The following is a 22564-nucleotide window of genomic DNA, read 5'->3' as shown; positions in this document are numbered from 1 at the left end:
GATGCTGGAGTGGAGAGGATGCTCCTTTGGGATTCCTGCAGGATTCCTTGCAGGATTCTTTCCCCCAAAGCCAGGACTCAAACCTTGGGAATATGCCAGGAATGGCAACAACATGGAAAAACTTACTTCGCCCTTTTTCTCGCTAATGCAACCTTTTTTTTTCCTCTCTTCCAACTTTTTTTAATGCTGACTCACCCATTTTCTCCCCATTAAACCTTGTTTTCTCCTTATTCCACCTTTCTTCTTTCTTATGCAACCTTTTTTTCTCAGTCCCACCCTTTTTACTCTCTGTTCCACTCTTTTTCTCCCTAATAAACCTTTTTTTTCCTCCCTATTCCACCCTTTCTTCACTCTGTTCCACTTTTTTCTCCCTATTCCACTTTGTTCTCACTATCCCACTAATTTTCTTCGTTCCCCTCTTATTTTCCTTCCTTTCCACCTTTTTTTTCTTATCTTCACCTTTTCTCTCTATTCCACCTTTTTTGTCCCTATCCCGATTTCCCCCCACTATTCCACCTTTCTTCTCCCTGTTCTTCCTGCTTTTCTCCCTATTCCACCCATTTTCTCCCTATTAAACCTTTTTTTTCTCCTTGTTCCACCTTTTTTCTTTCTGATCCAACCTTTTTTCTCAGTCCCACTCTTTTTTTAGTCTCTGTTTCACTCTTTTTCCTCTCTAATCCATCCATTTTTTCTCCCTATTCCACCTTTTTTTCACTCTATTCCACCCATTTTCTCCCTATTCCACTTTGTTCTCCTTATTCCACCATTTTTCTTTGCAATCCATCTCTTTTTTTCTCCCCATCCCACCATTTTTTCCATCCTTTTCCACCCCAGGCAGAGAAAAATCCCAATGACTGAACCCCAAAAACTCAGCAGCTCTCCCAGAAAAACCACCTCATGGAATCCTCCACATCACGGCAAAGGGATGAAATAAAATAAAATCACAGGATTAATCCAAAAATTAAACCAAAAAAGGGAACATCCCTGTAAATGAAGCCCTGGGAGTGGCCGTTATCCGCTTGTTATCATTAATGATTAATTATCGTCATTAACAGCCTTTGAGTGCAGAAATAGCTCCCCAAGGAGAACAATCGTAGGCCAGTGGGAATTGATTCACCAAAATATAATGGAAAAGAGGGGAAATCCCCTTTTTCTGCCGTTCTGGCTGTTTCAGGCTTCTTTGGGAAATCCAAGAGGGTTTTCTGGAACGGGAAAAGCAGGATTAAATACATATTTATAGACAATAATACATGAAAAATCCATCTATCCCTCCTCTTCTTTCATCTTGGGGAAGGACTAGGAATCCTCATGCACGGACGTGTGAAGCCGAAGGGAAAACGGATTTCTTCCTCTCCTCTTCCCATGGATTTCGGCTCTAGCACAACACTCCCCGTGCTGCCCGTGACTCACCACGTTATTTTTAGCCCCGACCTCCTTTCTCCTCATGTTTTCATCCACGTCACGGTGCCCTAAAAATGCGAAATAAAGGATGGAAAGGAAAATTCACCTTCTAAAGAGCCACAACTCAGGGGGTAATTTCCCCCCTTTTCACGGAGAAATCAGAAATTCCCTTTTTTTTCCCATCTTTGAGGTGTTTATTGAGTGAGAAGCCAGCAAAACCAGGTCAGTTTAGGACAAGGAAGTTGCTGCCTGGACTGGAAAACATTTTATTTATTAATTGGGCTACATTAAATTATAATAATTGATTTCATTTGGATCAGCATTCCCGCTTTTTCACACCTGGGACTTTTCTCCTTTCCTCTCTAACCCAAGGACTGGAGGGTTTAAAGCACTTTAATCCCAGTTTTACTAATCCTGCGGTTTAACTAATCCAGGTTTAAGTATACAAAGTGAAATCCAAGGAGATCCAGCTGTTAAATCCAAATATTAAGGATATTAAGGAGCTCTGTCACATCCCTACACCTGCACCAGGACATTCCTAGGTAAGGAGCCAAAAATCCTAATGGGAGCAACTCAACACCCCAATGGAAAAGCCACTCCAGGGCATTCAAAGGCTGAAATCCCAGCGGAAGTTGTGTCGCCGTTGCCCAACCCAACGTGATGACAAATCCCATTTCCAGATGGACTTTATCCCCAATTTCGTCACCTGGGCTGAGGTTTGCCAGGTGACCTGACCCTGTCTGGATCCACATCTTCAAAGGGCCTCAGGATGGGATAAACAGTCTGGATTGACCCAATTCATGGAATGCTGGCGGCATCACCAGGGCGCGGCGCCGGGCAGATGTTGGCAGCTGGTCCAGCTGTTTGGGACTGGGGTTGTTGTGCCAGAATTATGCACTCCTGAATATTTTTTCCATGATTTTTTTTGAGATCTGGGGGCAATTGGGATGGTGGAGTTCCAGAAATACCATTTTTGGGGAATTTGGGCTGGATTTGAAGAGGATAAAACCCAACCTTTTGGCTCAGGGGAATACTTTAAAGCTCCTCAAGTCTCAGACATGTTGGATGATACTGGGAATATTGAAATAAATTCCCCCCTGAAGTGGGTTAACTCCATCCCAAGGATTTTCAGCATTAGGGGTCAAATTCTTAAATTTCCCTATATATTTGGGGGTAATCCAGGATTTCTGGGTTTTGACATCAAGTCCCAGCAAAGCCAAATTCTCTCATGATCCATCCTGTGATGCCAGTTTTACTACCCCAAAAACACCCCTGGAAAAGTGATTCCAGCCTGGATTTCACCTGAAAAAACAGGAGTTTTGTCCAAATCCCTCCCTGAATCCCGTGTGTCACTGGAACTTGTGTGTCCCCAGTGCTCCCGAGGGTGGGACTGGGGCGGGATGGGAGAGGCTGTGAGGTAACAAGGTCGTCACGAGTGATGAGGAATAAGGGAGGGATTGGGAGCTCAGATTTCCTCGTCTGCTGGGAGTGAGAGGTTGAGGGAGACATCCCAGGGCTGGGGGGCTGTGCTGGGGGGTCAGAGCCCAAATCTGTGGTGGGGAAGGGGTTGAGGATGGAGAGGCTTTGTCCCTGTTCTGCACACAGCCTGGATCCCATGGAGAGGCAGATCCACAACCTGGATCCCACAGAGAGGCTGATCCCATAGGTCTGTCTGTCCTCAACATGATTTGGATCCCATGGAAAGGCTGATCCCATCCCTACATCCCTGTTCTCCACGCAACCTGGATCCCATCCCAGTGTCCTGGGGTCTCCACACAACCCCAATCCCATGGAGAAGCTGATCCCATTCCTGCCTCCCTGTCTTCATCATGATTTGGATCCCACAGAAAGGCTGATCCACAACCTGGATCCCATGGAAAGGCTGATCCCATCCCTGTGTCCCTGTTCTCCACACAACCCCAATCCCATGGGAAGGCTGATCCTATCGCTCTGCCCTTGTCTTCAACAAGATTTGGATCCCACAGAAAGGCTGATCTCATCTCTGTGTGTCTTCCACACCATTTGGATCCCACAGAGAGGTGAACCCATTGCTCTGCCCCTGTTCCCCAGCACCACTGATCCCCCATCCCTGTGTCCCTGTTCTCCACACAGCCTGGATCCCACAGAAAGGCTGATCTCATCACTCTGTCCCTGTCCTCCAGAACCATTGGACTCCCTAATCCCATCCCTGTGTCCTGGGGTCTCCACACAACCCCAATCCCATGGGGAAGCTGATCCCATCACTCTGTCCCTGTTCTCCACACAGCCTGGATCCCATTTAAAGGCTGATCCCATCCCTGTATCCCTGTCTTCAACACCATTTGGATCCCACAGAAAGGCTGATCCCATCACTCTGTCCCTGTCCTCCAGCACCACTGGACTCCCTGATCCCATCCCTGTGTCCTGGGGTCTCCACACAACCCCAATCCCACGGAAAGGCTGATCTTGTCACTCTGTCCCTGTCTTCAACGATCTGGATCTCACAGAAAAGCTGATCCCATCACACTGTCCCTGCTCTCCACACAGCCTGGATCCCATTTAAAGGCTGATCCCATTCCTGCATCCCTGTCTTCAGCACGATTTGGATCCCAGGGAAAGGCTGATCCCATCACTCTGTCCTCCAGCACCACTGAGCCCATCCCTGTGTCCCTGTTCTCCACCCAACCCCAATCCCATGGAGAGGCTGATCCCATCCCTGTGTCCTGGGGTCTCCACCACAACCCCAATCCCACAGAGAGGCTGATCCCATTGCTCTGTCCCTGTTCTCCACCCAACCCCAATCCCACAGAGAGGCTGCTCCCGCCCCGTTTCCCATCTGCACCCAGCCCCACTCCCCGATCCCATCCTCTCTCCCTCGCTCCCCAGCCAACCCCTTGGAATGGCTGAGCCCATCCCGGTGGCCTCGGGCCTCCCCCTCCCCCCGGTGTTGTTTTAACCCTTTTCCCCGCAGCAAATCCCCTAAATCCGCTCCAGCCCCTCGGCCCCGCCGGGATTATCCCGCTCCGGCCGTTTCCCTCCATCAGCATTCCCGCGGCGGCGGCGAGGGTCCCGCAGAATGCCGAGTCGGCAAAACCCCATCCTGGGTCCCTCGGGAGGGGAAAGGGGCTGCGCTGGATCCAGTGGGTTTTTCGTGGGGTTTGGTGGTGGGGAATTGCCTGGAATGGCCAAATCTGGGGCAAAATCAGGCAGTTTTAGGAAGTAGAATTAGTATTTGTGGTCATTTCTTGCGGTTTTTTAGTGCAATTCCTGCTTTTGCCTTTTTAGTGGTTTTGGGATTTGCTCCTTGGGTGTCTTTTCTTCACATTTTCCCCCCTTTAAATTTTTGTGAATTTTCCTTTTTTTTTCCCCCCAACTTTTTGTGCATTTGGTGCACAATTTTTGCACCTTCCTTTTTCTTTTTCTTTTTCTTTTTCTTTTTCTTTTTCTTTTTTTTTTCTTTTTCTTTTTCTTTTTCTTTTTCTTTTTCTTTTTCTTTTTCTTTTTCTTTTCTTTTTTTCTTTTCTTTTCTTTCTTTTTTCTTTTTCAAGATGATTTTTCTGGTGCAATATTTGCTTTTATTTTTTTTTTTGTTTTCCCCGGGCTTTAAATTTTTTTGCATACTTTTGTACTTTATTTTTCCTTTCCTGTCTTTTTATCTTTTCCCTTTTTCTTCAATTTTTGTACCACTTTTAGTCAACTGTTTTTCATTTTTTGCCGTTTCCCCTCTCTTTTTATCTTTTTGTGGCGCAATTATTGCATCATAATTCCTTGTGCTGCTTTGGTGCTTTTTCAATTTTCGTGCATTTTTTAAATTTTGGGGACTTTTTTTTCATTTTTTGGTCACTTTCCATTTCTTCTTTACAAGAACAACAAGGAGCATTGCATTTTCCACCCACCTTTTAGGCTTTCAGTGACTTTTTATGATTTTTGAGCACGAATTTGGGGGCAAAGGGGAATTTTAGGGTGGAGGTGTCAGAGCTGGGCACACGTAGGTGTTCACTCACTCGTGCACACACACAGCCGTGCAGCCCTTGCACACTCGTGTGCACACAGACACACCCATTGCACACACGTGTACAGGTGTGCAAAGCCTTGAAATGCCTACAGAGCCACACAGCCCCTTGTGAGCTCACACACGTGTGCAGGAGTGCACAGCCTTGCACACACATGTAGCTCACGTGCTCACGCTTGTGCACACAATCACACACGTGAACATTGACAGAAACACGGTGCACACAGATATGTGCACACACACCCCACACTCACACACACGCAGTGCACACACATGCACACCCTGCACTCACACTCACACACATGTGCACAGCGATGCACAGCCCCACGTGCTCATGTGCATGTTTACACACACACGTGTACACAGTGACACACACAGTGACACACACAGTGACACAGTGACACACAGTCTGTCTCTCTCACACTCACACATGTATGCACAGTGACACACACACTCACACAGTCTGTGCCACACAGATGCTCACACACACATGTATGCACAGTGACACTCACACACACTCACAGACTGTCTGTCACACAGACACTCACACATGTACACACAGTGGCACACAGATACACACTCACAGACTGTCTGTCACACAGACACTCGCACACACACTCACACACATGTACACTGTGACACACACTCACAGTGTCTCACACACTCACACACAGTGACATTCACCCCCTGCACTCCCCACGCCTGCAGCTCTGCACGCTCACACACATGTGTACACACATTCACACACTCATGTGTACACAGTGACACACACACACACACAGGCACAGATACACGCACAGACACACACACATGCACAGTGACATACACAGAGATGTGTGCACACATACACACATGCACAATGGCACACACACACAGATGTGCACAGTGACACACACACACACCTTCCCACACAGGCACAGTTAGATGCACATGCACACACAGACACACAGACACAGACACAGACACACACACATGTACACAGTGACACACACACACAAAGACACACACACACACGTGCTCAGTGACACACTCTCCCACACAGGCAAAGTCACACACACACACCCCCCACACGCACACACTGACTCTCAGACACACACTCACACGTGCACAGTGATACACACACTCCCACACAGCACAGTTACACACACAGACACACGTGCACAGTGGCACACACTCACACTCTCACTCTCACACACACATGCACAGCCACACGCATGTACACACACTGGCACACACATGCACTCACACACACACAGAGGCACAGTTGCACGCACACGTGCACAGTGACACACACTCTCTCACACATGCACACACTCACACGTGCACACACAAGCACACACTCTCTCCCACACACTCTCACACACACATACACACACTCACACACTCTCTCACACACACATACACACTCACACACTCTCAGACACATATACACACGTGCACAGGCAGACACACACTCTCACACATACACACAACACTCTCTGGCTCTTACTCACACAGGTGCACAGTGTCACACTCACACACACTCTCTCTCACTCACACGTGCACAGCCATACACACTCACACTCACACTCTCTCACACTCTCTCTCACGCACACACACACTCTCACACTCACACTCACACTCACACTCTCTCTCACACTCACTCCCCTCCCTCCCCTCCCCCTCCGCCCACGTGCAGCCCCGCACGCGCCGCCGCCCCCCGCGCGCCCCCTCCCACGCCCCCCATTCCCGCCCCGCCCTGGCCCCGCCCCCCGGCCGGCCCCGCCCCCGGCCCATCACCGCCCAATGGGCGCCGCCGCCCCGCGCCGCCTCCGCCCGCGCTCTTAAGCGGCTCCAATGCCCGTGCGGCGGCCGCGCCTCCGCCCCGCTCCGCTCCGCGCCCCGCGCCCCGCGCAGCGCCCCGGCCCCGCCGCACGGCCCCGCCGCCCGCCCGCCCGCCGCACGGCCCCGCCGCGCCGGCCCTGGCCCCGCCATGGACACCGGCAGCAAGGTGAGCCCGCCGCCCCCCCGCCCCGCGTTACACAAGCCCCGCGCCGCCCCCGAGCGCGGCCAATCCGCCCCCGCGCACCGCCGCCGGCGCGGTTTGGCTTTATTTTCGCTCCAAACCCCGTGAAACCCCCTAAGGAGCGGCTCTCTTTAACCCCCCCCCGCAGCTCGCTCCGCAGCCACTTTCGGCCCCCCTTTCCCCCGAAATGCGGAACCCTGCGGGACCGACCCCAAACTGTCCGTTTTGGCCCGTTTCGCGGGGAGCGAGGTGGCCCGGGCAGGACGAGGTGGCTTTTTGGGGGTGCGGGGCTGGGGTGACCTGGCCGGGACCCTCCGGATCCCGCAGGGTGGTTTGGGGTCCTGCCGGGCACATCCCGCTCCGAGCTCCTGACCCACTTCCATTAATTCACCCCAAACTTTGAGTTATTAAACGCTCTGAGCTCTCTCGGCAGCGCCCGGGATCCCCCAACACCCCTCGGCATCCCCCCCCACCCCAAATTGATGAGTTTGTAATCAATTTGGGGGTTAAAAGCCCCAAACGGTCCTGCCGGGTAATTCCAGCGGGTCACTGACAGGAATCTCCATTTGGTTCATCCCATCCGTCAAAACATTCCCAAATATTCCCGTCGGAGAATGGCTGGGCTGAATCCAACTGGGTTTTTGGGTTTGTTTTTTTTTTTTTTTTTTTGCTATGTGTGTTAGGAAATCGCCTCCGTGGCGGCACATAATGTAATTAACCCCCCAAACCGTGATTTTCTCCTCATTAAAGATGTGCCGGGAACGATCCCTCTTGCTATTTTCACCCCTACAAAACAACTCCCTCATTTTCCCACCATCACCACCGCCTTGGGAGCCGCGAAATATACAATTTTCTCCAACTGAATGGAGTTCCTATGCATCGATATTATTTTTAAATGAATTTATTCCCGGCCGGCTGGCCCGCAGCGCCTGTTTTGCGGGCAGAGCGGTGGGATTGGGGAACGTGCCGGCCGGCAGCGCGGCGATGGGGGCAGGAATTAAACACAAATTTCCTCTCGTCTCCACCAAACCGACGCGCTTAACTCCTCGCTCCCCGAGCGGAGCCGCAGCCGCCTTCCCGCCGCTTTCCCAGCTCCCTGCCAACCCCCCTTGGATGGATTTGGGTTAGAAATGATTAATTTTTTGGGAGAGGTAATTAATCGCTGGGATGGTTTGCCGAGCGCTGATGCTTTCATCCCGAGTGTGTTTGGCGTGGAAAAAAACGGGATTTTGCATGGAAGCAGCTGGCGGTTGGGAGGTGGGGGACGAACTCTCCTCCCCAGCCCCCTTTAGGTTTAATAATTGATGTTATTAATCCAGGATGGGCTCTTTTTTGGCACATTCCGGGGTTTTTTTTCCAGCGCATTCCGTGCAAAAACCTCTCCCGTGCTTGTCGCAGTTGCAAAACTCGCCGGGATCGTGTCGCCGTCCCTGGATGACCTTTAAGCAGGGAAGGAAAATAAATAAAACATCAAATTCCGCCGCTCCGATCTGCTTCCCATCCCCCTCCGCTTCTCTCCCGCAGCCAAAATCCCACCCTGCCCCACAGTGCTGCTGGGACTCCCAAATTCTCTGGTTTTACATCCCCTCCGGGGGGTTTGGAGTGGATTTTTCCTGGTTTTTAGTGGGAATGTGAGGTTTTCCCTGGCTGGGAGGTAGCTGCAGTGTGTTCTCTGTGTGTTCTCGCTCCCAGGAGTGTGCAAATGAGTGTGCAAAGGGACTGTGCCCACTGCCCACATCCCCCTTCTGTCCCCAGACGGGATCACTCAGGTGCAGCATCTGGGTTGCTCCTTAAATCCTCGTGGATCATTTTGATGGGGTCTTTGCCATGTGGATTCCCCCAAAATCCCCCGCCGGGATCTCCCTTTTTTACTGTTGTTATGATTTTAAAGGAATTATTAATTTTTCTTGCTCCACGGGACATCCCAAAATCCTCCATGACAGAGTGAAAAAAGAATTGGAATTCCCTCCTGAGATACTTTTAAAAAACATTGTTTTGAAGGAGTTAGTAATTTCCGTGTTTCACGGGGCGGCAGCATCCCAAAATCCTCCATGCTGGAGTGGAAAAAAAAAAAAAGGGATGTCCTCCTGGGACCTTTGTTTTATTCATGTTATTGCTAATTTGCTTTTAAAGCAATTATTAATTCATTTAATCCATGAGACAGTCAGCATCCTAAAATTGCCCAAATCCTTCTGCAGTGGAGTAAAAAAAGCTGAAATTCCCTTCTGGGAGTCTTTTTTTAGTATTGTTTTGGAGAAATTATGGATTTCCTTTCTCCACGAGGCAGCAGCATCCCAAAATCCTCCATGCTGGAGTGAAAAAGGTTGCAATTCCCTGCTGGCCCACTCTTTTAATATCTTTCTATTCATATTTATTATTATTCTTTTGCTTTTAATTTGAATTTTTTAATCCATTCCCTTGATCCATGAGGTGGGCTGTATCCTAAAGTCCTTCCAGGCTGGGGGAGGAAAAAAAAAAAGGGTTAAAAATAGAGTTGTAAAGCCCAGGGCAGCAGGTTTGGGGGGCACTGCCACCCCCTGGAATCCTCGGAACATCCTCCTTCCGTGTTGGAGCTGGGGAGGAAGCAGGAAGCAGCTGAAAAGAAAACAAATACTGAAAAAATTATTAAAATTCCGGCTTTGCTGTAATATAGAGGAGTTCTTAGGGATAAAGCGAAGAGTTTGGAGTCTGGCTCGGCTTAAATAAGTTGATTTTATGGAAATAAAAGGGGATTTGCCCCCAAAATTTGTGATAAAGCTGCTTTTTCCTGCAAAGAGTTAAAGAGTCTCCCCACAGCTCCACATGGGGTTTGGCAAGAGCTGCCTGGGCAAAGCTGCCCTTAAAAAAGAAACCGACTTTTCATTTTATTTAATTATTTTTTTCCCCCCAAATTTGCCTTTAATGGTGAAGTTCAAGCCGAAGGGCTCCCGGATCAGAGCTGGGGAGGGAGCAGGAGCAGCTGACTCACCCTAACCCTACTGATGAACAGCCTCCAAAAAAGCGGTTTCCTGCCAGTTTTACCCTTTCACCTCTTCAAACTGCTGGAATTTAGTAAAAATAGAAAGGGTTTTAAAATGGAATTTAATCCAAAAATCTCTTTTTTTTTTTTTTTTTTTACGTAGCCGTGAAAAATTCTCTGTTTCCTGATGTGAAAAAAGGAAAAATAAATTAAATTTTTTTTTTGGTTTTTTTTCCCCCCTCTTTTTTTATTTTTTGGGGGGTAGTGGCTGGTGTGGGAGCACCAAGGTGTTGTTACCTGTCACCTTCCTGGAGCAAAGTTCATGGCAGTGCTGCATCCCCATCCCTGGAGCCATGACTCACCTGAGCTCGCCCTTCCTGGGGGAGCGCCTGGCAGCTCCTGGGTTGCCCTTCAGCCAGGAAAAGGCAAAATCAGGACCCAAACAAATCAGGCTGATCCCTGAAAAGCAAAAGAAAATCATCCCATCCCACAAACCTCCCGATTCCCTCCAAATCCCCCCAAAAACACATCATTTTTTAATAAGATTTTTTCCAAACAACAGGTGCTTTCAGCTTTCCCATCCTAGGTTTTTGTGGGATGGATAAGGTCACAGAATTGTGGAGCTTTTGGGGCTTTTTCCACTTTTTATTTTGGGATACAACCAACTTCCCAGCCTGTTCATAACCTCCCAAACACAGTGTTTTCTCCTCGGGGTGGATTTATTCCGAAGCACCGACCAAATCCGAGTGCCAAAACCTCCCTGATTAGTTGTGTTGGGGCCAAGCCTAATTAATGAGCTTCATTAACGGGACTGGCTTCATTCCCTCTGCTTTTTCCCTGGGAACTTTCACGGGGAGGGAGGCACTGGCCGGAGCGGCGAGGTCAGGCAGCAGCATTAATTCCATTATTTATTAAAAAAAAAGAGGAAAACGGTTCTTAAATATAAAAAATACCCTTTCTGGGGGTCGAGTTGGAGTCACCCCTCCTCATTGAGGTGGGATCTGAGGCATGAATCCCTCGGGAATACGAATCCAAGACGCCGTGGCAGCATCCTTGGGGTGACACGTTGGTATTCAGGGAGGACCTTTCCCCCCTCCCCTCAAATTAAGGGGCTTATGAATTTCACGTGGCTCATCCCAAAGCTGATTAAGTGGGAATGTCGGATCCTGGTTCGAGTGCCGGGAAAATCTCCTGCCCGGGATAATTGGGCCGCTAACGAAGGTGGCCCAAGCGCTGGCCTGCCCTGACCTCGCTCCCAAACAAGGCTCTGATTGTTGCTCCAGCTCAGGCGGGAGGAAGAGGAGGCCTGGGAAGGCTTTGCCAGCTAGCTGGGGTTTTGCTCAGCGACTCTTAATGAGACTGTGATGGGAAAGCTTTGTTAGCTGCAGCTTCCCGGAGCATCCTCGGCTGGACACTCGGAGACCTGGCTGTGCCCAGGAGTGGCCAGCGCTGGCCAACTGCCCAATGGTCATGTGGAGCCACCAAGGAGACCCTTGGAGCCCAGAGAACACCTCCCACCCCCTCCTGGGCCAAAATTCCTGGAATCCCCCAAACTGTGGGTTTTTTTTTTAAACCACCCCAACATTATTTTTCCCCCTCGGTGATTATTTTTCCCCCTCGGTGCCCGAAAAAGCGAGTTTTGTATTTTATCCTGAATATTCATCCTTGCCTCCTTCCCGGCATCCTGTGCAGCGCCCTGGGATTGCCCTGGCAGGGGGGACAGGACTGGGGGGATCCCAGATTGAACCCTTTCTCTGTGTTTTCTGGCAGATGACGGCTCGCCTGATGCTGGCTGTGGGAGGAGCGGTGCTGGGCTCCCTGCAGTTCGGGTACAACACTGGTGTCATCAACGCCCCGCAGAAGGTGAGCACTCCCAACCCTCCCGAGGGAAATTCCAGCCCCTCTCTCGCAAAATTCCACACCCCCCACCATGTCCAAAAACAAACTTGCCTCCACTGCCAGCCTGGCTAAAATAGTACATCCCGCTAGGCAGCTTAGGGCTGTAATGGGATTTGAGAGGGAGTTATTTAGCCCCGGCCTTCCCGGGAGAATTTGTTTCCTCCTTGCTTGGCGTTTTTGTTGGGAAAAATCCCAGCAGTGCCTGCAGGATGCTGTCTGGGTGTGGCTGGTGGAACTTTTAACCTCGGCTCGTAGTGAAGGTCTGGGAGTTAATTAAGGTTTGAGTCACTCTGAGTGGCTGCTGGGGAGGTCTGTCCTGGAGTTGCATCTCAGCACAACATCCTGGGAGGAGAGAGGGTTGGCTGGGCAGTGCTGTAAGGGGATGAAGTGCAGGAGGTGTTGGTTGCTCCCCTAATGTAGCACCAGGACCCTCCAGCTGCTGGTAGATACGTGGTCTGTGGAAAATGTGGCTTTTCTCAAACTTTGTGGCTGTTTGAGGTGTTAAAGGCTTGGACAGTTAGCTCAGAATTCCCTTGTGGTGCTCCCTGGGCACAGCTCCTGTGCTGGGGTAAGGTGTGGAGGGACAGCCTGGAGCTGCCCTGAGTGTCACCATCCCAAAGAATTCCACCCACCAGGGCAGGACCCACCTGCCAGAGTTCAATCCCATGCCAGTGAGAAGCTCTGGAATGTCACCTCAAGCATCGAGAAAACTCCTCCTGGGAGAGAAGACCCTGTGGAAAAACTGCCCAGGCCCCTTCAGTGGGGGGAAGAGGAAAAAAAACCAGGAATTTGTTGGAGGTGTTGCATTACACAGTATTGAATCCCAGGATTCCACGTGGCTGGAGGCTGCAGCTCCCACCCAGAACCTGCAGGGTCCTGCTGAAGGCATCAACTTCCTGACATACCCTGATGCCTCCCTGCCTTCACCTGGACTGATCTGATCTTGGGGATGTCCATTCTGGGATGGCCCTGAGCATCCTGCTGGAGAGATGGGAGATGGAGCAGCATTTGAACTGCTGGAGCTGGGAAATCCCTGGGATTGCACTGAGGAGCTGCTGCCCAACATCTGCCCTCGTTTTCCCAAGCCCTGGCACCGTGGGAAGCAGGAATGCTGTGATCATCACCCTGCTTGGAGCCACAGCCCAGGAGGAGCTTTCTTTGCCTGGCATGAAGGATTTCTCTCCATCCTCTCCCAGCTGGCTGCTCTGGGTGACACAGGCAGGGATCATTCCCATGGCACTGAGCACCACTGCCCACCAAAGCCAGACCCTCCTGATGGGTGTTGCCAGAGTTTTCCCCATGATTTTAGGGAAGCCAGGCCAGGAGGAGTCACCTAGTGCAGGACAAGTCACAAGGGTTGGGGGGAAGGATTTGGGATGCTCTGTGTGGGAGCATGAAGGGAGGTGGGATGAACAGGCTGGGAAGTTGGTGGTATCCCGAAAAAACCATGGAAAAAGCCCCCAAAACCTCACAATTCTAACTGTGACCTTATCCATCCCACAAAAAACTAGGATGTGTTTTTCCCACACAAAAGTCCTGTGTTGGGAGCATGAGGGAAGGTGGGGTGAGGGTTGTCCTGTGCAGCTGGACACAGTGGGGTCATCCCAGCTTTAAGGCTGGGGACACTTCAAGTGTGGGATTGGGATTGGGATGGAGACACATTACAGCTCAGGATTGGGATGCACTGACTTGGAATGGGGGTGCATTGGGATAAACTGGGGCACAGGATTGGGGTGCAGGATGGGGATGCATGGAGGTGCAGGACTGGGACAGGAATGCCTCAGGATGCATTGGGGCACAGGATGGGGATGCAGTGGGATAACCTGGAGTGAAGGGTCAGGATGAGGATGCACAGGGATGCAGAGTTGGGATTGGGATGCATTGGGATGCACTAGGATTGGGATTCATGGAGCTGCAGGATGGGGATGCATCACAATGCTCAGCTGAGATGAGAGGGGAGGGGAAAGCTCCAGTTTTGGGGAAACCGTTTTTTTCCCCACCCTTCTCCCTTTAAACCCATTTTTCATCTCCTCCTCTCCCAAAAAATTGTTGGGTTCTTCTTTATCTCATCCTTTCCCAAAAAAGGGTTGGGTTCTTCCAAGCATCCCTTTTTTCAGGAGGAAGGGGGCAGGAGGAGATATTATTTTCAGAGACCCCCTAGCCCTACTGAGAGCCTGAGCCAGCCCAGACTTTGCCAATAATCCAATAAATTATTTATTTTGGGGATATTGGGAAAAGGGGGAAAAGCATCCAAACCTGCAGGTGAAACAGGAGGGAACAAAATCACTTAAGTATGGAAATTCTAATGGTTTATGTGCTTTGGAAAAGGAACAACTTGGAAAAATAATGATGCTATTGGGTCTTGTACCTAGCCCAGTGTGTATTTCTTGTGCTGTCACTGCCAGGGTTCCTGTTTGGGTTTGAATTGATGGGAAAAGTGCAAAGTGAAGCACAATGGAGTAAACAGTGAATTGGGAGTGAAACCCTCCAGTGCAGTGATCTGAGGCCCAGCAGAGCAGGGAATCTCTGGAATTTCTGCTCCTTCCAGCTGGGCTTGGTGGGGTGATATGGAGCCCTTTGTTGTGGTGGTTTGGGGATGGGTGACTTTAAAATAATTTTAGGTATTTTGAAGGGTTTGGGCTGGAAGGGACCTTTGCAGGGTCATTTCGGCCATGCCCCAGCCGTGGGCAGGGACAGGAACTTGGTGAAGCTGCCAGTGATGGGCTGGCTTTAAAAATACACTCAAAATATACAAAATGTATATAAATGTATCCATTTTGTACTAAGTGTATACATTTTGTATTTAAAAAGATACAAAATTTATATGAAAATATACAAAATAGTCAAAACCCACCTAAAATTCACAAACCAGGCTGCTCTTCGTGCTTCAAACCAAGGTCTGTGCTGGGTGTTGGCATCGTCCAACACAGGCTTTGGTTTGAAACACAACGAGGTTTGTGAATTTTAGGTGGTTTTATACAAATTTTGGCATCACAGTCCTGCAGAACCACAGCAGAAATAGTGTGCTACAGAATCCTGGGGGGGAAAAACCCTGCAAATTCAACTCCAGGAGATCCAAAGGAATGAGAACTGCCCCGAATTCCTCCCCTCCTCCTGCAGGGCTGGCGCATCCCTGCCTCCTGCCCTGCCCTGGGGAGCAGCATGACCTCCCCGTGCCGCCCGGCGAGTTTTGGCAGCGCCGTCGCTCCCTCTCTGGGCAGGGCCAGCCCAGAACCCGTCTGGCTGCATTTCCCCCACGCATCCCAGCAGGTTCCCTCCCTCCCCAGGGCTGCAGCCGAGCCCCGGCCGGCGGCTCCGGTGACACTGGTGACTCTGGTGACGCATGGCCTCGTGAGCCGCGGTGGCCACGGGGACTCGTCGCTCTGGTGGCACGGCTGGAGCAGGGCGGGTTTGATGCGTGGTTGGGCTTGTCTGCCTGTTTTCCAGGTGATTGAGGATTTCTACAACCGCACGTGGCTGTACCGATACGAGGAGCCCATCAGCCCCGCCACCCTCACCACGCTCTGGTCCCTCTCTGTCGCCATCTTCTCCGTCGGGGGCATGATTGGTTCATTCTCTGTGGGGCTCTTTGTCAATCGCTTTGGAAGGTGAGCTCTGAGCCTGCTGGATCCCTGCTGGATCCCTGCTGGATCCCTCAGTGGGGAGGTTGTGCTGCCTCACCCCACCCTGGTGTTGCAGGACTGCCAGGAGCTCCTGTTGGGGTTCCCCTGGTGTTCCTCACCTCTCCCTCCATCCCTCTCCAGACGCAATTCCATGCTGATGTCTAACATCCTCGCCTTCGTGTCAGCTGTCCTCATGGGCTTCTCCAAGATGGCTTTCTCCTTCGAGATGCTCATCCTTGGCCGCTTCATCATCGGCCTCTACTCCGGCCTCACCACGGGTTTCGTGCCCATGTATGTGGGAGAGGTGTCCCCCACTGCCCTGCGGGGGGCCTTGGGGACTTTCCACCAGCTCGGCATCGTCCTGGGCATCCTCATCGCACAGGTGAGCACTGGGCAGGGTTTTGGGGGGGTTCCCCCTTTTTTTGATCCTCATCAGGGCCTGCAGGGATGAGGTGTAGCAGATCTGCACAGCCTTTCAGGTGGAGCTGGGGTGGGAGGGGTGGAGCTAGAGATGCTGTGGGATCTGAAGACTTGGGATGGGCGATGTCAGGGTATTGACGTCTGTTAGCCTCCTGGAAGCAGCACAGAAATCCCTCTGATGGATGTCCCAGCCTGGAGATCACCATTTGTGGCAGAGTTTTGTCCAACCAGGACTTTTCCAGCTGGGATGGGTGGCTCAATCCCTCTCTTCCTCCTCCTCAGGTGTTTGGTTTGGACTTGATCATGGGAAACGACTCTCTCTGGCCGCTGCTGCTGGGCTTCATCTTCGTTCCTGCCCTGCTGCAGTGCATCATCCTGCCCTTCGCCCCCGAGAGCCCCCGCTTCCTGCTCATCAACCGCAACGAGGAGAACAAAGCCAAGAGTGGTGAGTGACCCCTCTGCAGGGCCCATCCCAGCACTCTGGACTGTCCTCACTATCCCCTGACCCCACCTCTCCCTCTCAGTCCTCAAGAAGCTGCGGGGCACGACGGACGTGAGCAGTGACCTGCAGGAGATGAAGGAGGAGAGCCGGCAGATGATGAGGGAGAAGAAGGTGACCATCATGGAGCTGTTCCGCTCGCCCATGTACCGCCAGCCCATCCTCATTGCCATCGTCCTGCAGCTCTCCCAGCAGCTCTCAGGGATCAACGCGGTGAGTCTGGCTGGGATCTGAATGCCAGGAGTCTGCTTGGTACACCCAGAGCACCAGGACCTGACTCACGGCACCTCCTTTGTAGGTCTTCTACTACTCCACCAGCATTTTTGAGAAGTCAGGGGTGGAGCAGCCTGTCTATGCCACCATTGGCTCTGGAGTGGTGAACACAGCCTTCACGGTGGTCTCGGTGAGTTTTGGCCCCCCGAGGGTCCCTCCAGGGAAGGTGGCAGAAGGAGCCTTTCCTGTAGGCTGGGGAGGTGCTGACAGACCATGTCCATCCCACAGCTGTTCGTGGTGGAGCGAGCTGGACGCAGGACCCTGCACCTCATCGGGCTGGCAGGGATGGCTGGGTGTGCCATTCTCATGACCATCGCCCTCACGCTGCTGGTGAGTGCTGGGGGAGGGAGGAGGAGGGTGAGGAGGGATGGTTGGAGAGGAGGAAGGACTTGTTCCTCCTTGAGGTGATGGCTGAGCACTCAGTCCCCATTGCCACATCTCTGCTGAGCTCCCAGAATTCCTGTTTCCAGCTTGTGGCTCCTCTGGAGCCAGCTGGAGTGTCCAGGTGCTGTGTCCCCTTCGTGGCACTGACCTTCTCCCTCTCCCTCTGCCTAGGACCAAATGCCCTGGATGTCCTACCTCAGCATTGTGGCCATCTTTGGGTTTGTGGCCTTCTTTGAGATTGGCCCAGGCCCCATCCCATGGTTCATTGTGGCCGAGCTGTTCAGCCAAGGCCCCCGTCCTGCTGCCTTCGCCGTGGCCGGGCTCTCCAACTGGACCTCCAACTTCATCGTGGGAATGGGCTTCCAGTACATCGCGGTAATCACGCTGGAATGCTGGGAAAGGGGGGGTGGGACTGGGGCATGGGAATTCTGGGGGATCCCAGGAATCCAGGGGAGTCTCAGTCTGATCCCCTCAGACTGTTGGTTCAGGGCGGATCCAGATCCCAGTTCTGGATCAGGGATAGAAACAATGTCCAGCTGGATCCTGTGCCAGACTGCAGTGCAGGATCCCATTGCTGGATCCTGATGTTGGATCCTGTGCCAGACTCCAGTGCAGGATCCCATTGCTGGATCCTGCTGCCAAATCCAAGTGCCAGGTCTGGTTGCTGGTTCCTGGTGCTGGATGTCATTGCCAGATTTTGGTGTGGGGTCCTGGTGTCAGACCTGGGTGCCAAATCCTGCTGCTGGATCCCAGTGTTGGACCTGGGCTGAGGTGGTTTGGTTGGGTTAAGATCCCTTGGGAAGAGGGACCTGTGGTCAGAGCAGGAATTGGACTCAGTTCCTTATGGAACTTGAGATGTTCCTTGAAAGGAGGACCCAGATCTGGGATGGCCATGGCATGTGTGAACAGGGTGGTACCAGCTGATCCTTCAGCCATGGCCCATCACTCTAAGTCCATAGATGGGAGTGAAGCTGGGAAGGGTCTGGAGCACCAGGAGCAGCTGAGGGAGCTCAGCCTGGAGAAAAGGAGGCTCAGGGGGACCTTGTGGCTCTCCACAGTTCGCTGACAGGAGGGGACAGCCAGTGGGAGTTGGGCTCTGCTCCGAGGGAACAAGGAGCAGGATGATAGGAAATGGCCCCAAGCTGTGCCAGGAGAGGTTTAGATTGGATATTGAGAAAATTTCTTCATGGAAAAGGTGGTCAGGGAGGTGGTGGAGTCACCATCCCTGGAAGTGTTCAAAAACCTGTGAATGTGGCACTTGGGGACATGGGGTAGGGGTGGACCTGGTGGTACTTGCACTCAATGACCTGGGCAGGCTTTTCCAACCCCAACAACCCACAATTCCATGACCTCCATCCACTCACTCACTCACTCCTCCCTTTCCCTCCACCCCCACAGCAACTCTGCGGCTCCTACGTCTTCATCATCTTCACGGTGCTGCTCGCGCTCTTCTTCATCTTCACCTACTTCAAGGTGCCCGAGACCAAGGGCAGGACCTTCGACGAGATCGCCTCGGGTTTCCGGCAGGGCGGGGGCGGCCAGAGCGACAAGACCCCGGACGAGTTCCACAGCCTGGGCGCCGACTCGCAGGTGTAACCGGCACCCCCGGCGCCACCGCCCCTCCACCCGGGGGGACTTTTTAAAAAACAAAAACACTTTGTACAGACCCCAGGCAGGAGGGAGTGGGGGGGTTTGGCTCAGATGCCCCTCCTCCAGCCTCCCCCAGTGGTTTATTGGGGACAGACTGACCTATTTTATTATTATTATTTTTTTTTTTTTCTGGCTAGGAACGATTTTTATTGTATTTTATTTTATTTTTTAGCTGGTTTCGCGTCCAGGATTTCAAAGCCGATAGGTGTTTTAAAAACTCAGCCACGCAGCCCCCCGCCAGCAGGAGGGCAACTCCCTGTTTTTTATTAACGACGCGATAGTTATTTAACGGAAAAAAATCACGTAGAGGAAGCTTTTAAAAAGCTGGAAACATATTTTTTAACATTCTAATCATAGAGAAAAAAAAAAAATCACGTAAATTGACTAAATCTAATATTATTATTATTTTTTTTTAAAAAAAAAACCACCAAGAAAATGAGTCATTTTTTAAAGTCTCCTTGATTTCAAGCCCTGCGGTGGGTTCGCGGACGGGGACCTCCCGCCCGGGGCAGCGTGGAGGACGGAGCCGTCCGGATGGATCGGTTGGAAAGGTCAATCCCCTGCAGCAGGCTCCTCTCCTTTCACCTGAATTCCAGCTGGGAGGGGAAAATGGGAGAGGGGGGGATGTGTTCTTTTGTTTGAATTTTTTTGGGATTAATCTCGGCAATATTTGCCCGACAGTGAAGCGCCAGCAGCAGCCGCACACGACAACATCCCCCTCCATCACCATCCCCATCCTGGGAATCACCAAAATCCAGCACCGCATGGATACAGCCGTTTCCTGCTCTGTGTATAGACTGGAAGATATTTATATTATATATATTTTTGTTCAATGGTTGTTAATAGTAGACGTTTAAGTTATAGCGTTTCTGATTTGACAAGCCAAGTACTGTAAATATTCTCGGAGTATATTCACACTGTATAATGTATACAAAAGGTACAGAAAAAGGTTATAGTTTCTATAGCGACTAAGGAAAAAAAAAAAAGCTTGTACATGGTTAGGATGACTTTTGTATAGTTCTGCACTGTAGTTGTATCTATTGCACTGAATTTCAGGCTGTAGTATATTAAACAAAAAAAAAATACACATGAGAAATACTGTCCTTTTGAAACAAAACTGAAAACACAGAAAAAAAAAAAAAGCATTTCCCTGAGTGCAGCTGGTGTGGGAGCTCCTGGCACATTCCCAAAGCCACAGTGAGGGTTGTTGGGTTCTTTTGGTTGTTTTAGGGGTTTTTTTGGTTGTTGGTTTTTATTTTTTATTTTTAATTTATTTGTCTGGTTTGGAAGTGATGACATTTGACCCCACGTGAAAAGAAATAAAGGTTGTGGGGGGAGGGAGAAATAAAATAAATCTCTTTACAAATGCCTGTGCTCAGCTGGTTGTGGCATGGCCCCACCAGAGCTGTGGGGGGGTGTGTGGGGTTTTTTTTTTGTTTTTTTTTTTTAACAAATCCCTGCAGTGAAGTGCCAAGGGGAAGGTGTGTGGTGTGAATAATAAAGGAGAATGTGAGCAGCCACCCAATCCCTGTGTCCTGTGCCTTTATTTCTCGGAGATGGACTTCCCCTGCCCTGCCAGCCGGGAGGTCTGCGTGTCCCTGCAAAGCTTTTCCACCACGGGAACGACTCACCTGGTTACAAAATACCTGCTCTGGGTGTATGACCAGGTTTTAATTGCCTGGAGCTGCCTGGGCTGGGATCACGGGGGATCTGGCTGGAGCTGTGCTGCTCTGTGGATCCCAAACCTGCTCCCCAGGCTGGGATCATGGGGGATTTTCCTGCCTTGTGGATCCCAAACCTCCTCCCCTGGCCAGGACAGAGCCTTGGCCATGCCTGGAGCACCTGGGCAAGGGAAGGGAAGGATGGAGGGAGGAGGTTGCTGCTGCTCTGTGGATTGGGTTTTTTCCCCTTGAGCTGAGCAGGTGCCAAGAGCTGCAAGCCTGAACACTTTCAGGCAAAGAAATGCTGATCTTGGTCACTTCAGGCTTTTTTTCTATTTATTGAAGCAGCTCTTTGCCCTGCAGGGCACACACTGGGCATGGCTGGTGTAGGAAATCGCTCTTTTAATGTCTTTTACAGCTCCCCAGAATGTTCTTTCTGTGCCCAGGGCTCCTCTCCCCACTCTGCTATTTCATTCCTGGCTCCAGGAGATGCTCAGCCCTGCACAGCCTTCATTTCCAGGCTGAGTTTGTTTTGTTGAACACCCAGAGCAGCCACATGGCCCTGCAGGCTCAGCCTGGGAGCACCCGAAGGATTACGGCCACAACTGAGCTCCAAATCCCTGCTGACCCAAATCCTCCATGCCCTGGGGCACTGTGCCAGCAGGCACAGCCCCCCAACACTTCCCACCCCGAGGAGGCAATAATTTCAGCCCCTTCCAGCATCCCCCACACCACAGAAGTGATCATTTCAGCTCCTTCCAGCATCTTCCACCCCACAGAGGTGGTGGTTCCAGCTCCTTCCAGCACTCCCACCCCACAGAGATAATTTCAGCCCCTTCCAGCATCCTCCACCCCATGGAGGTGGTGGTTCCAGGTCCTTCCAGCATCCTCCACTGCACAGAGGTGGTGGTCCCAGCCCCTCCCAGCACTCCCATCCCACAGAGATGATCACTCCAGCCCCTTCCGGCATCCTCCACCCCATGGAGGTGGTTATTCCCCACCTGATGAGGTGGAGACACCCACCAGCATGTCCCACAGGAGTGTTGGGAGGTCTCCCACCCTTCCCCGTGCCCCCTGAGCAGCCCCATCCCACCCCCTGCAATGGAACGGGGCTGAACCCGCGGTTTTCCCTTCCCCAGCAGCAGCAATCCCTGCTAATTGCTCAGGCCCCAGCTTGACGAAGCGTTTACAGAGCGCTCTTGACTCCAGCCCAACTTGGTGAGGCAATTAAACACCCTCATAAATCCTCCTGAAGTAAATGAGCCTTAATCGGAGCTCAGGGCTCAGCCCGGCACAGGCTGAGATTCCCTTTTCCCCTTTCCCAGCCGGGAGGGATCATGAGCTCTGCTGGCTGCCCTGCACTTCCCGCACTCCCCGTGTCCCTGTGGCCCCACCCTGGTGTCCCTGTGGCCCCACTCTGGTGTCCCTGTGGCCTCACTCTGGTGTCCCTGTGGCCCCACTCTGGTGTCCCTGTGGCCCCACTCTGATGTCCCTGTCCCTTCCCAGCTGGGTCACCTCTGTCCCAAGGCGTCTCGCTGTTCCCTGGGCAGGAGCCAGCTGGGAATGGCCCTAAGGGTGGCACCTCCTCCCGAGGCTGGTGGCAGATCCAAGGGGATCCAACAGCTCTCTGCCAGGAGGAAACCACATCTCCTTTAGGTTGGAATCCCCAGCTGGAGCCTTTTCATCCTGCTTAGAGTCCCTCATGCCTCCCATGGTCCCTCCAGGATGGAAGTTCTTCCCATGGAAGTGGGACAAAGGAGTCTCTCAGTGCCCAGAGCTATGAGAAGCTCTGTGGAAAG

At 51.7% G+C, this 22564-nt stretch overlaps 1 protein-coding gene across 3 annotated transcripts; it reads left to right on the top strand.

Annotated features, from left to right (window-relative positions):
• The first annotated feature begins 7240 nt into the window (after positions 1-7240).
• SLC2A1 (solute carrier family 2 member 1) lies at positions 7241-20629 on the top strand. 3 transcript variants are annotated; one of them, XM_085079755.1, is made up of 11 exons: positions 7241-7314; positions 7357-7382; positions 12127-12219; positions 15703-15863; positions 16020-16260; positions 16581-16743; positions 16823-17010; positions 17096-17200; positions 17299-17400; positions 17626-17829; positions 18853-20629. In XM_085079755.1, exons 2-11 carry the CDS (start codon positions 7365-7367, stop codon positions 19048-19050), a joined length of 1473 nt encoding a protein of 490 aa, XP_084935881.1. In that variant the 5' UTR covers positions 7241-7314; positions 7357-7364; the 3' UTR covers positions 19051-20629. The 3 variants fall into 3 exon arrangements, with proteins under 3 accessions (XP_084935881.1, XP_084935882.1, XP_084935880.1); XM_085079756.1 differs by having other exon boundaries at positions 7279-7382; positions 18853-19044; positions 19786-20629; XM_085079754.1 differs by having other exon boundaries at positions 7279-7382.
• Positions 20630-22564: the final 1935 nt, after the last annotated feature.

Source organism: Lichenostomus cassidix, chromosome 21 (assembly GCF_008360975.1).
Source record: "Lichenostomus cassidix isolate B80296 chromosome 21, HeHo_3.0, whole genome shotgun sequence".
Classification (NCBI taxonomy): domain Eukaryota; kingdom Metazoa; phylum Chordata; class Aves; order Passeriformes; family Meliphagidae; genus Lichenostomus; species Lichenostomus cassidix.
This window is presented reverse-complemented; position numbering and strand designations above follow the sequence as displayed.

Coding starts and splice junctions, on each gene's coding strand:
- SLC2A1 (XM_085079755.1), top strand. Junction 16,261..16,580: donor TGGGCATCCTCATCGCACAG/GTGAGCACTGGG, acceptor CCTCCTCCTCAG/GTGTTTGGTTTGGACTTGAT. Junction 17,401..17,625: donor CCATCGCCCTCACGCTGCTG/GTGAGTGCTGGG, acceptor CCCTCTGCCTAG/GACCAAATGCCCTGGATGTC.